The sequence below is a fragment of the Drosophila takahashii genome, chromosome 3R, assembly GCF_030179915.1.
Source record: "Drosophila takahashii strain IR98-3 E-12201 chromosome 3R, DtakHiC1v2, whole genome shotgun sequence".
NCBI classification, from domain to species: Eukaryota; Metazoa; Arthropoda; class Insecta; order Diptera; family Drosophilidae; genus Drosophila; species Drosophila takahashii.
The window spans coordinates 31032333-31045046 of record NC_091681.1 but is presented as its reverse complement, the minus strand read 5'-3'; the positions used below and the strand labels follow the sequence as shown (position 1 = coordinate 31045046).

Genomic DNA, 12714 nt, shown 5'->3' with positions numbered 1-12714 from the left:
ACAAAAATTAAATTAGACAAATTAAACTTAACAAAACAATAACATAGTTAATTTTTAAGAGTCTTGTAATCTAGTAAATAATTTCTCTTCAGTGTTAGTTTTAAAACATATCCAAAAGTCAATCCACTGGTAGAGCATTTACTTGGCGTTTATTCACTAAGATTATTCGTTCAATTAATCAAAAATTCCTAATACATAAAAGCGCTTTGGACTAACGATTAAAAAATAACAAATTACATTAGTTTTTCGCGTTTATATCGTAAAAAGACCTTATGCAATGTATACAACGCAATTCATCTATGTACAGGCTTAAAACGTAGGATCGTAAGGTATATCAAAAGTTTGATCTATGATGTTATATAGCACGTGCATTGTGGTGAGACATTGCTATGTATGACTAGTTTATGCGATTTGCTGCCTCTAGACTTGAGTTTAAATGACCGCTTGATAAAACGGTTTCGGCACAATCTGGGAATAGGTTTTATTTATATTCTATCGCTAGTTTATATTCGTAGTTTCAGTTTTTAGGGATGGCTAACCCGTCGCTTGGAACTCTGTCGATCCTGCGGGATCTGGACGGAGCCTAAACAATACAAACTGAGGGGCAAACGGTACAAGGTAGGAGATTACAACACGGCATTTTATGTTTATGTTTATAGTAGGTATATGTGACTAGAGGATTACTTATAGTATGAGTTGTGCTTTGGGCTTCTGGCTTTGATTATTTTCGGTTAGTTAGCTGAATGTTCGTTTACAGTGTGTGTGTGTGTGTTTTTAAGGCTACTGCTTAATAATCCTACTTAGATAACGCTATGAGCTAGGCTTCCTCTCGCTGCTACTACTGACTGATTGATTTGGGGATCTGGATCCGAGATTCCTTCATATTCTGGCCCTTATCTCGTGGCCAGCGTCATGTTCAGGCACAGCTCGTGATCCCTCAGATCTCCCCATCCGCCGTTGCCCTTTCTTAGCTTCGATTTCTTCATTAAACTCGGCACCGTCAGGGTGAGGGATCGCGGGAAGAGCTGGTGCGAGTTCCGGGCTATCCGGAGCACGTGCTGCACCTTCGAGATCACCTGGTTGGACTCGCAGTTCTTGTTCTTGTGGTGAACGCCACTGGAATTTGGAGGGTCATCATTAGTATACCATTCTAGTAAATAAGCAATCCAACTCACCATTCTCCTATGTGGAAGACCCTGGGACCCTTGACGATCATCGCATGGAGCTTCCGCCGCAGGCACTGCTGCGAAACGTGCTGCAATGACCAGTCCCAGTTGTAATCATCGTAGGTGCAAAAGTGACGCGCACATTTCCGGATATTCGACCAGGTGGTGCGATTAAAGGCGAAGCCCATGTTGTGCTTGCTACTGACCCAGGGCATTACCTCCACCTGTCGAAGAGAAAAACCGGGTTAACTACGCGTAATGGTAAGTAATCAAAGTAGGAACAGTAATAATAAAAAAAGGATTATTAGAAGGTGGAAAAAAAAGGGGGCATGCAAATTTCATTCGATGAGTTCAATTTGATTTTTCCTCGACACGCGCACTGCCTTTTGTCCTGGACTAACCACTAGTTGGATTCGAAAGTGCCAGAAAGCCAGATATATTCGTATTCGGGTGGGGTGGTACAGTGCGCGCCATACCAAATACCTTGCGATAGTCATTGCTGATGCTCTGCCTGTCGATCTTCACGGTGCGAACGCGGGCGTGCAACTGGCAGATAAAATCGATACGCATTGGAGCAGTTCGGGAGCGGATCAGAGGATCAGAGGTCGAAGATGTGGCATGCCATCACAGACATATAGACAAGTACAATTAAACACAACATTTACAACAACAAACAGGCAGTGATGGGTCATTTAAATGGGTTTTTTTAGTGGGTTAAATGCCTAATTACTAATTTTTAAATTATTATACCCTTGTAGAGGGTATTATAATTTCAGTCAGATGTTTGCAACGCAGTGAAGGAGACGTTTCCGACCACATAAAGTATATATATTCTTGATCAGCACCAATAGCCGAGTCTATCTAGCCATGTCCGTCTGTCCGTCTGTCCGTCTGTCCGTCTGTCCGTTTCTATGCGAACTAGTCTCTCAGTTTTAAAGCTATCGCGATGAAACTTTCCCGAAAGTCTTCTTTCTATTGCAGGTAGTACATATGTCGGAGCGAGCCGGATCGGACCACTATATCTTAAGGCTCCCATAGGAATATTGAAACATATATAAGAAAATTCTTGTTAATTTGTAGGAAGTAGGCGTTTTGATTCTTGACTACTAAAAAACAAAATTCAAAAATAGGAACAATTAATCTGGAATCCCTGGAACTGCACCGAGTGAGTATTACTTTATCTGCAAGGGTATATAAGCTTCGGCTGGCCGAAGGTAGCTTCCTTTCTTGTTTTTAATGTGAAAGAAGCATGGTTTTCATTTAAAAAACGTTTGAATCAGACTTAATATATTTCCCCTTTAAAATCATAAGTATACTAATTTTTAAATATTTTAAAACTTAATTAAAATCGTTAATTACAAATATATAAATTACCTTTCCCTATGAAGAAGTAATTTAACTAAAATGTAAACCAGTGATCGTCAAAATGCGAATTTTGTATATATCTCTGCTTGCGCTCTACCGCTGCGCTGCCAACAATCATGAATTTTCCGATTCTGCGACGACCACTGCTGTAAACTAATATCCCAAAACTAAACCACTTATATTTTAATATAAAAGATGATCCCTTCCCATCACTGCCCAAAGGAGTATAGCATATGGAGGATAAATACAGAACATGCAGAATTGCGTAAAGCGTAAATGAATGGACTATGCAACAAAGAATGGAAGGCAAACTACTGAATGGAATCAGGCAGGAACGGGGATGATTCAAAGAAGGATCTTAAGAACGGCTGGTGCTGGTGGTTAACGAGGAAGATGGGGATCCTCCCCTCGAGAGAGGAATCCCCGGGGCTAGCGGTGCAGTGGCGCTACCTTCTGATAGACGGAATACAATGACGGCAGGACATGATAGTTCCATGTTTGTGCACCATTTTTGCCGCTGCCATGGCTACTCTGCTCGTTATTATTATTGTTATTATTATTATTATTGCTGGTGGTGTCGGAGGATGTGGCGGCTGTGGCGGTGGCGGTGACAGTGTTGATGAGGTTGCTGCCCCGCCTGTTGGAGTCACTGGTGGTGTCGCCCACATAGACTTTGGATGACTTTGGTGAGGCTGAGTCTGATGCTGATGATGAGGAGGAGTAAGAGGACGACACAGAGTTTCTATTGTTATTGTTCCTATTGTATCCTAATAGACTGTTTGTCGAGATCAGCGAGGAAGCATAGGATTTCTTGTTAGTCTGCGTGCCAAGAATTCGGAATATAGAACATAGATACAATATGGTAAATTACAAAAGTCAGATGATTGATTGATTAATTTTTTGTTGCTGTCTAGATAAACACATTGTACGTGTGTGGTTTTTGGTCTATGATCGAATTATCCCAATAATGGATGTTGTTTTGAATGATGTAATGTGTTTTGTAGCAACGGAAGCTTGAAGGATATACATAAGATGGTCAGCTCTGAATTTTCGCAGCCAATGGTCTAGCACTTAAGTGTATGTAGGGCCATTCGGTAACCAAATTCCTCACCTTGCTGTGGTAAGTGTAGTAGTTAAAGGTCTTGAGATAGGTGCCCAGGGACAGCACATTGCACTGGGGGCACAAGTCTTTGGTTCGTTGCTGCATCATGGCCAGCAGGTATAGGAAGTCCTCGGCCACATAGTGGTCTTCTTCCAGGAAAAGTACCAGTCCTATGGGGTTTATAAGGTAATTAATAACACAGGTCAACAAAATGGACTTTATTAAAAGGTGCAGGCCTATTGGCATTAAAATATGTTAGTATAAACGTATAAAAGCATATCTGCATACTTAGTTTTCGCATTTAACGGGTGGTATTTGGGCAATCGCGGTTTGAAAAAAATAGCAACATTTAATGTTTTGATTTAATATATCTTCGAGGGTCTGTGCTCAATTATAATAAAACCTATACCAAAAATTTGCTTAGATGCCCTTTTACATAAATGCATTAAAGGTTCCATCGTAATTTGATTTAATCAAAGCCTATGATATAATTTGTTCACCTCTATTCCCAACCAACTTGATGCGGTGAACAGGCTTAAAAAAATAGAAGGACAAATATGTGCCCTAAAATATTTAATGCCCATAGGGCTGCACCAAAAACAATATATATATATATATTAATAATTAATGATATATATACCTGTGTGATAGCGTGTCACCTCCAGTTCATTAAACACCCGGTTGGCTTTCCAAATCCAGTGGTGCTTTGTCTGCGTAAACTTTGCCTCCCTATAGTGACCATAGAGATCGGGATACATGGCATTGTTGCAGTTGGTAATGAGAGCTCTATAGAAATAGGACATAAGTATAGTTATAATACATGATATTACCAAAACTCACTGCTCCTTTTTGATATTCCTGGGGCAGTCATTGGGATCCACGCCGGGATATTCGTTAGGATGCGTCTGAATGGAGTACGGATAGAAGATCTGCATTGTCTTGCAAAAGTCTATCTGCTGCACCAAGTCGTTGATGTCGTCGTCATAGTAATCGTGTGAGAACACCAACAGCACCTTGGAAATATCCCGAGCCTGAGCCAAACTGACAATCAGATGGCGCAAATAGGTGATCCTCGTGTGCACCTGGACCACAATTATCACAGAGTCGTTTTGCAGCGGGCCAAAGACATCCTCGTTGAGCACCATCTGCATATCGTTGTATCTGACGATCTGACGCTTGATCTCCGTGATATTCGGAGGATGGTAGACATCGAAGCTGATGGTGGTGGCCGTAGCAGCTCCCGAGCTACTTGTGTTCAACAGAAGGGCTGGAAGGGGTACTAAAACTGGGTTAATACACATTTAAATCTAATTCTCTAGGGGATTACCCGCTGCGGAAAGGACTCCTCCTCCTCCTGCAGCCGAGGTGGTGTGATTCCGGGAGTGGGGCGTTAGATATTTATGAAGAGTGGCGGGCACCATGGCCAAAATGGCATCATCCGAGTCGTTGGTGACCGCATCGCCCAGCACATTGTCCCGCGAGTCCACTGAAAAAGGAGTTTAGGGTTTATTACAATCAGAAATTAAATTTCCCCCACTTACGATAGTTAAAATTGTGGTACTGCAGCAGGCCAAAAATGCACAGGGCCAGCAGGAATACGCTCCTCATGTAGAAGTTATTGCGCTTGCGACCCATTGCTCCGGTATTGGGCAGTGGGATCAGAATGCGACCTGTTTCAACGGCAAACATCAAACGGATTTAGCATGGCTAGCTTTTTTACTTTGGGCCTGGATCTATTACCCCTCATTTTCGACATTTCTGCAGCTTGTTCACGTCTCTTTTCTCCTCCAGCGATCAAATAACTGGCAAGTTTTCACTGGCAGACCGCCTTCATCTCGCCATCTGGAATGAAATGGTCATAGTTCTGATGAAAATTCAATTCACTCAGCCTCACTGATAAGGCACAATCAGTAATTTTGGGGCTTTTATTTCCAAAAAGCACCGAGGGTAGAAAACCTATATATTTGAAGCAATAGCCTTGAACGAAACAACTTTTAATGACTCAATCCTCTGATTTATTAGATAAGAAAATAAATTATTAACAGGTTTTTTTTGTTTTGATATATTTTTTTAACATTAAACAATTTAAAATATATATTTGAAGTTGTGTTTTAAAGTTTATCTCATCTTTTTACCGTTGAATAATGTAAAATAGATATTACAAATTGTATGAAAATAGTCTTAAATCGGAAAAGACTTAAAAGTGCTAAATCTATTGTCATAAACGCAGGAAATTTAATTTGTTTTATTTAAAATATGAAACTCTCGAAATAAAGTTATATTTTAATTGATATGGAATTTCATTAAAAATCAAAGGTATATTTTCTTATCAATTTTGTATATTATTATATACACATCAGGTGCTTGGGCCTGAAATCAGCAAGTGCTGATGCCAGATTCTCGAGGGCTGATCCGCACAATGGGATTTCGGCATCGGAATGGGGATGCTAATCAGATGAGTAACGAGTACGCAAATTCAATTGCACGGCGGCTCCGGTGCTCAGCGATCTCGGATCCATACTTTTGGATCCAAATACTGGGCACTTGGCACTTGAGTATAATTAGCAAATGGAGGCTCACTTGGTCTCACTGGAGATGAATGGATGGATGGGTGAGATATAGAGGGCAGGGGACTGGGGACTGGGAAACACGTAGTCGCCGCATGGAGCACCGCACGCAGTTGGAGAGCCTGTAAAGTGGGCGGACCGCCGTCTGAAATCTCAATTCTGAAATCACAAATCCGCGGCCTCGCGTCAATTGGCATAAAAATAGATTTCACAAGTGAAACGCTTTTGCTTCGAGGAAGAACAATTTTGTGGCAGAAACAGGAAAGAACTAGATAATGCCACTAAATCATGTAATAATTCGTATGTTTACTTGGGAATTTATGGGGGGCGTATTTTTGAGGCAAACGCAATGACCTATTTTAAGTTATATCATTTATCTGTTAGGGAGAATTCGACATTATTTTATTAAATTTATGATATTTCAAACTATTAAGCCACTTGTGTATGATTGATAAATTACAAAGTTAATAATTTCTTCACTGTATCTAATATCTAATAGGTGAAACGAAAAAAATTCAATTGTTGATACAAATTGCTATAAAAATACCAAGACTGAAAACACAATATATTCCTGGTGGGCTAATAAAACTTGCTTATATCACTACTTTTTCAAGGTCGAGTCTAACAAATACTGTATATAAACATAAAATTCCCCTGTGAATAATTTGTATGTGCACGCATCAACTTTTCATATAAGGCCCCATATTTATACCCAGAAATAAAGTGCAGAAAAGCCTTGGCAGTATAATAAAAAGTTCACTTTTTAAGCTTTTCCTTAACGGACTACACTAATTCCTTACACTTTTCCCCGGAATTTAAGTAGTTTGTTTTCGTCGTCAAGCTGTCGCCAGTAAAAAGCAGTTTCGCTTCACAAGTGGACATCTCAAAACCAAGTCACATGCCAGTTTAATTTAGGCGCACAACTATAATATATAGTGTGTATATGCAAAGCCAAGATAATGGATAGATACATTCCAAAGACCTTATTAACTGGGAAACTATGTACAACTAATCAATGGGAAATGCTAATGCCCAGTGCTTGATTAATAGAAACTCCCTCTCCAGATGAATATCCAATTACGCCCCTTTGTGCCAGGCAGCTAATTATTATGTTTCCTGGTAACGTCAATCTGACGCACTTAAATGAATAAAATCAATGAACTCAGGTTAATAACGCGGCCCCTTTATTAATAAATTGTAAGTGGGGCACATGACGATAGAACTCGACTTTGAAATTCAGCAAAGGAAGGGTGAAGGCGGAAAAAATGTTGAAAAAGTCAAGCCCACTGAGAAAAAAAGTTACATTTATTAGCCAGGAACAACATTTTACCAAACTGATAAACACATTAAAAAAAAAAAAATTTTTATTTTCAGACTCTTTTTAAAATGTTAATAAACTTTTAAAAACCGGAAAATCTTTATCTATTGACTAGTAATTTAAAGTTTTAATACACTTAAATAATATAAGCAAGGCGAGGTAAGAAAGTTTCATTTAAACTAGTTTTATTGAAAAAAAGACAACTTTCACCAGCAGACCAAAGATCATTGACTCTGTTTTGTAAATTTATGAATGAAAAATTTATGGTTTCACGTGTAAAGATAAAATCAAAAATTTGGGATTATATAGTTGGCATCACTGAAAATGTTGATTTTTTTTAATAATTTTGGCATATAAAATTAACAATTAAGAAAAAAAAAATATATAAGAAAATCAAAACTTTTTCAAAAATCTACTGCTAGTTTTTAGGATCAAGGGAACCCTAATTTACATTAAATCCATAATAAAATATGTTGGGCATAAAATTCTTGAATAAAAAATGTTGATTAATCAATGCATAATCGAAAGTAATTATTTTTTCTGTGTAGGAACAACCACTACTCGTAAGTGCAGAGACTTTTATTGTATTTTTTGTTGTGGCGGCAGGGTGTGTCGGGGGGGTTGGGTGTTAGGTGGAGGCGGTGGGGCCAAAGGGGGCGTGAGGTCGAACAGGTATTTTCGGTTTAGTTGTTACGAAATAAATGGCAAGTCAAAAAACCAAAACAAACGCAGGCAAATGCGCCGTTTACTTTGCACTTTTTGTTTTTATGTTTTTATGGTTGCTTTTTAACGACTGACTTGGTTTTTGATGTTTGTTTCTTGCTTTGGAGAGTGTTAATTTTTTGGGGCACTTTGAATGGACTCACCTCTGGTTGATTTTCCCAGGAGTTAAGCTCCCTTGGAGGACCCAAAATCCTTCATTATTTCGCGGTCGCCACTTTCTTTGCGACCAATCGATTTTTCAGAGCACCTCGAGAAGTCCCAGTGCAGCGTAACGAATTTTCCTCTTCGTATGATTTTTCGGGCATTTTTTGGGCTTACACATATGTATATATTTAATTTTTAACTTTTAGCCCTGTTTGTTGTTGTTGTCGCAATTCTTATTGTTGCTGCTTTTGCAATGCAAACTCTTGCATTTACGGTACACACACATACCGACAGCTGCTACGGCCGCCGCTGCACCCACACACACGCACAGCGGACACATTTTTCATCGCACATTTTTCACATTTCCCGGTTTTCTTTTCGCTTTTGCTGTTTTTCTCTTATTGTTTTATGTAAATTTGTGTATTCCGTTTTCGCTTTCGTTTGGCCAACAACAAACCTCGCGATCGAGTATCTCCGGTTGGCCGTCCGTTACGAACGAGTATCTGAGTATTTGTATCTGTATCTCATTGGAATGGAATGAATGGCATCGGAATCGCAACACAAACAGCTGTTGGGATAGTGATGGGGAGATATCGATAACAGCGGGGCTAAATCGATAAGTAAGGGGTTTATTTTATATTTTTTATTGCTATGCTTTGAACATTTTTTTTTTAATTAAAGTTTCCAATTGAATTGCTTAATGATGAATTAAAAATGTTCTCATCGTAGTCTCCTGGCCTCTCGTTCGGATTCCAGAAGGGAAAGGATATCGCCCTCGCGAACGGGTCCTTTGACGTTCCGTATTATCTGGCGGTTTTGCTCGCCCAGGAACTCGACCCTCACCTGGGTGCACTGACCCTGGGATCCGGTCCTGCCTAGGATCTTGACCACGCGAGCATACACTGGTTTGTCCATAATTGTTTTAAAATTTAAGAGTTTCAATTTGGGAATATTTTTTTTGATCTGACAATTCTGATCCCAAATTCAAATATGAGTGCTGAAGCCCAACTTCTCACTTTCCCCCTAAAAAACCCTAATCCGGGTTACGTACCAGATTTCATACTCAAAAAATAAATAAATAAATAAAATAAGAAATCGGTTGGCAGCGCGGTAGTGTTGTAAAAATAGGTTGGCAGACCACTGCAGTTATCGAGCCAGTTCGATTTTGAACCACGAACTCTAGCATGAAATCGTTCGTCTCGCCGAACGAGAATCGTTATAATTCCTTAGTTGGGATTTTCAGTTGGATTCCAATTATTTAAGTTAGAAAATTGCAACTTCTAACTTGCGCTTGAAATTGCAAATGCTTAATAATAATAATTAATGATCATTTAAATAAAATGGAATAAGTTATTATATTAAATAAATACAAAAAAAATATGTAAAAAAATATATTTATATATTAATATGACCAATTTAAAGTGCTGCTGAAAAATGCCGACCTTATTGTCGACATTTTTCTTAAGACCGGAGATAACTTGGCGCTAAATTTTTTTACTGCCGAGGACCTAGATTGCCGCTTTAAATTGTGGGAAAATAGACTCAGGGAGTAAAGAGTAGACAGGGAGTTGATGATAAGACTATGTTGAAACTCCTCCGGGCAGCTTTAATATTACTTCAAATGTTGGACTGCGACAGCAATTGAAACGTTAAAGCTGTCCGGATGCTCGTTATGTTTTTTTTTCCGTGTATTTTTTCCATGTATTTCCCTGACCATCACCAAAACCAAACCAAACCATTAGGAAAACCATTGGAGGAGAAGTCGTCTTCGACAGACACTGCCGAGGAGGGCAAAGAGTCGTCGACGTCGACGTTGAGTGCCGAAAAGGGGAGGAAAGAGGACGCAGGAGTCCCCGTTCTACCTGTTCAGGTTCTACCCCGTGGGACCATTTATACTATGGCTCGTCCCCTGACGATAAGGCGTCCCCCTCAATGGGTTTCCCTTGCAGATAGCGCCAGGGCCTATCGTCAATCTTTGGAGGGAGAAGGGGATGCTCAAGTGGTGCCGCTTGCGGAAGGTGAGGGTGAGGGTGAAATCCCGAACCCCACAACCGAGGACAACGGCCTGACAACAGGCCAACAGGACAACCGGTTGGAGGTGGAGGCGAGGCCTTCTGAAACCGAGGAGGGCCAAGGAGAAGGGCTGATGTCCCGTGCTGCCGCTGCCAGGGCTGTCTTGGCAACCCTGCCTCCAACGGCCTTCACGTTGGCCATGGCAGATCTTGGCAGCACAGTGCCGAGCTCGTCCTCGGGTCCGAGTCCCCCCACATCCATGAAGGAGCTAACAATCTCCCGGCATGTGTGTGGCTTTCACAATTGCGAACGCACCTTTGCTACTCTCATTGAAAAACGGAATCATGAGGAGGGATCGGACCACGAGGACGGGGACGTCTGGCAAGAGGTGGCCGAAGACGTTAAGAAAAGAAAAATGCGCCTGGTACAGTTTTCATGCCCAAAGGGTTGTGGGGAGGTCTTGCTCACAAAATCTGCTGCCCATGCCCACGCAGCTCATTGGTAATATGCTAAAACAAGATTAATCTAGGATATTAGATATTAATCCTGTTTAAATTACAGCCCGGGACCAAGAAGGGGGCCTCCACCCACTACCGCGCCCACTCACGCGCCCACTGCCGCGCCCACTAGCACGCCCTCTCCCGCTCCCACTGCCGCGCCCACTCCCGCGCTTGCGCCCGCATCAGCATACAGTTCCCTACAGAACTTAGGGAACAGTTGCTTTTTAAATGCGGTGGTCTACGCCCTGCGCAGCACCCACATCGCCACACAAGCGATCCACAATTCAGTGGGAATTCTAACCACAATTCTGTGGGACGAGCTGCTGGGCGAGACCAGGGAGAAGGGCGTCATGGAGCTGCTCCATGAAGTCCTTATTCAAATGCGGAGGGGGGAAGCTAGTGGGAGGGGGTGAGTCTCCGGCCGACAGCCCTGCTGCAGTCCATCCAGGCGGAATGGCCCTCCTTCACCCCCGGAGAGCAGCACGACGCTCACGAGCTGCTGCTCCAAATTCTGGGGCTTTTGGAAACCGAGTGAGTTTAATAAATAATTATATATTATATTGAAATTAATAATATGGAAATTTTCTTATTTAGAAAAGCGATTCCGGAAACAAATTGTTTCGAGGGCATTGAACGGCAAACAAATACCTGCCTCATTTGCGGGAGCCTCACGGAACGGGAGCAGAAGTTCACGGGGATATCGTTGCCATGCGTCGATCCGGCGCACAAAAGGGTAAAATTTATTTATTTAAATATTTTCTTTTCTATTTACTTTATCCTTTTCCAGGAAGTTACGTAACATGTCACTGAACTCCGGCTGACGTGTTCATCATGCGGAGAGGTAACCGACTCCGTGCAAGAAACGAGCTACCCAAAGTGGCCGGAAGTTCTGGTTATCCAGGTTATCAGATTTTCGGCAACGATGGGGAAGGTGCTCGAGCTCGTGCCGTTGCATTTCGAAATTAAATGCTTTTGCACCGGCTGCACGGAGTCGGGGACGGAGGATGAGGATAAGTACAATCTGCGCGGGGTAGTGGTCCACGACGGAAAGTATATTTCCTGTGGCCATTACTTCGCGTACACGGCGATACCATCGAGCAACATATGGCTTAAAGCCGATGACAATGTTGTACGACCAATGCTGGTGGACGACGTGAGAAGGGAGTTGGGCATCCCCGACACCACGTCCACCACATATATTTACATATATGTTAAAAATTGCCCTCCCTTTCCTACCCCCGCCAATGTCTTGAGAGCACACAGACCAGAAACCAGATGAGAGTATTGCACTTCAATGAAGGAGCTGCACGTCTCCCGCTATGTGTGTGGATTCTTAAATTGCCAACGAACTTTTAATACCACAACCCAAAAACGGAATCATGAGGACGGTTCGGACCACGAGGACGGGGACGTCTGGAAAGAGGTGGCCGAAGACGTTAAACATAAAAAAAGCGTCTAATTCAATTTAAATGCCAAAAGGGTTGCGGGGAGGTTTTTCTCTCCAGAAATGCTGTCATTGTCCACACACCTTATTGGTAATATGCTGAAACAAACATATCCTGCAAAGGTCATCTAACAAGTTTATGATATTAATCCTGTTTAAATAGCAGTTTGGAACCAAGGAGAAGAAGGCGCCTACGCCTGGGATCGTCTCAACCATGCCCATGTGGGGCACGTGGTGCCGCTTTTGATGGCTTCACAGGAGAGATCGCCGACCGATCCGTCCCCACGACCGAGGACGAATGTCAAAACATGTCAAAATTAAAAAATTGGCTAGAGATGGGCAATCGGCGGTGACACCGGATCCGTTGGTTCT

The 12714-nt window shown here is 41.7% G+C and overlaps 2 protein-coding genes and 1 long non-coding RNA gene across 5 annotated transcripts; 1 reads left to right on the top strand and 2 right to left on the bottom strand.

The window, feature by feature from the left end:
* Positions 1-127: 127 nt before the first annotated feature.
* On the bottom strand, positions 128-8907 carry Mgat2 (alpha-1,6-mannosyl-glycoprotein 2-beta-N-acetylglucosaminyltransferase). 3 transcript variants are annotated; one of them, XM_017153382.3, is made up of 10 exons: positions 8385-8907; positions 5374-5475; positions 5175-5303; positions 4961-5119; positions 4474-4900; positions 4274-4419; positions 3643-3803; positions 2982-3350; positions 1176-1390; positions 128-1116 (listed from the first exon to the last, which is right to left on the bottom strand). In XM_017153382.3, the coding sequence occupies exons 2-10, from the start codon at positions 5387-5389 to the stop codon at positions 894-896; spliced, it is 1845 nt and encodes a 614-aa protein (XP_017008871.2). In that variant the 5' UTR covers positions 5390-5475; positions 8385-8907; the 3' UTR covers positions 128-893. The 3 variants fall into 3 exon arrangements, with proteins under 3 accessions (XP_017008871.2, XP_017008872.2, XP_017008874.2); XM_017153383.3 differs by lacking the exon at positions 2982-3350 and having other exon boundaries at positions 4474-4912; XM_017153385.3 differs by lacking the exon at positions 2982-3350.
* Positions 3133-3648, top strand: LOC138913432 (uncharacterized). Its single transcript, XR_011419174.1, has 3 exons — positions 3133-3251; positions 3306-3393; positions 3446-3648. It is a non-coding gene; the product is annotated as an uncharacterized lncRNA (long non-coding RNA).
* Positions 8908-9015: 108 nt separating the features above from the next.
* RpS28a (Ribosomal protein S28a) lies at positions 9016-9380 on the bottom strand. The gene has a single exon (XM_017153215.3). It carries the CDS (start codon positions 9298-9300, stop codon positions 9106-9108), a length of 195 nt encoding a protein of 64 aa, XP_017008704.1. The 5' UTR covers positions 9301-9380; the 3' UTR covers positions 9016-9105.
* Positions 9381-12714: the final 3334 nt, after the last annotated feature.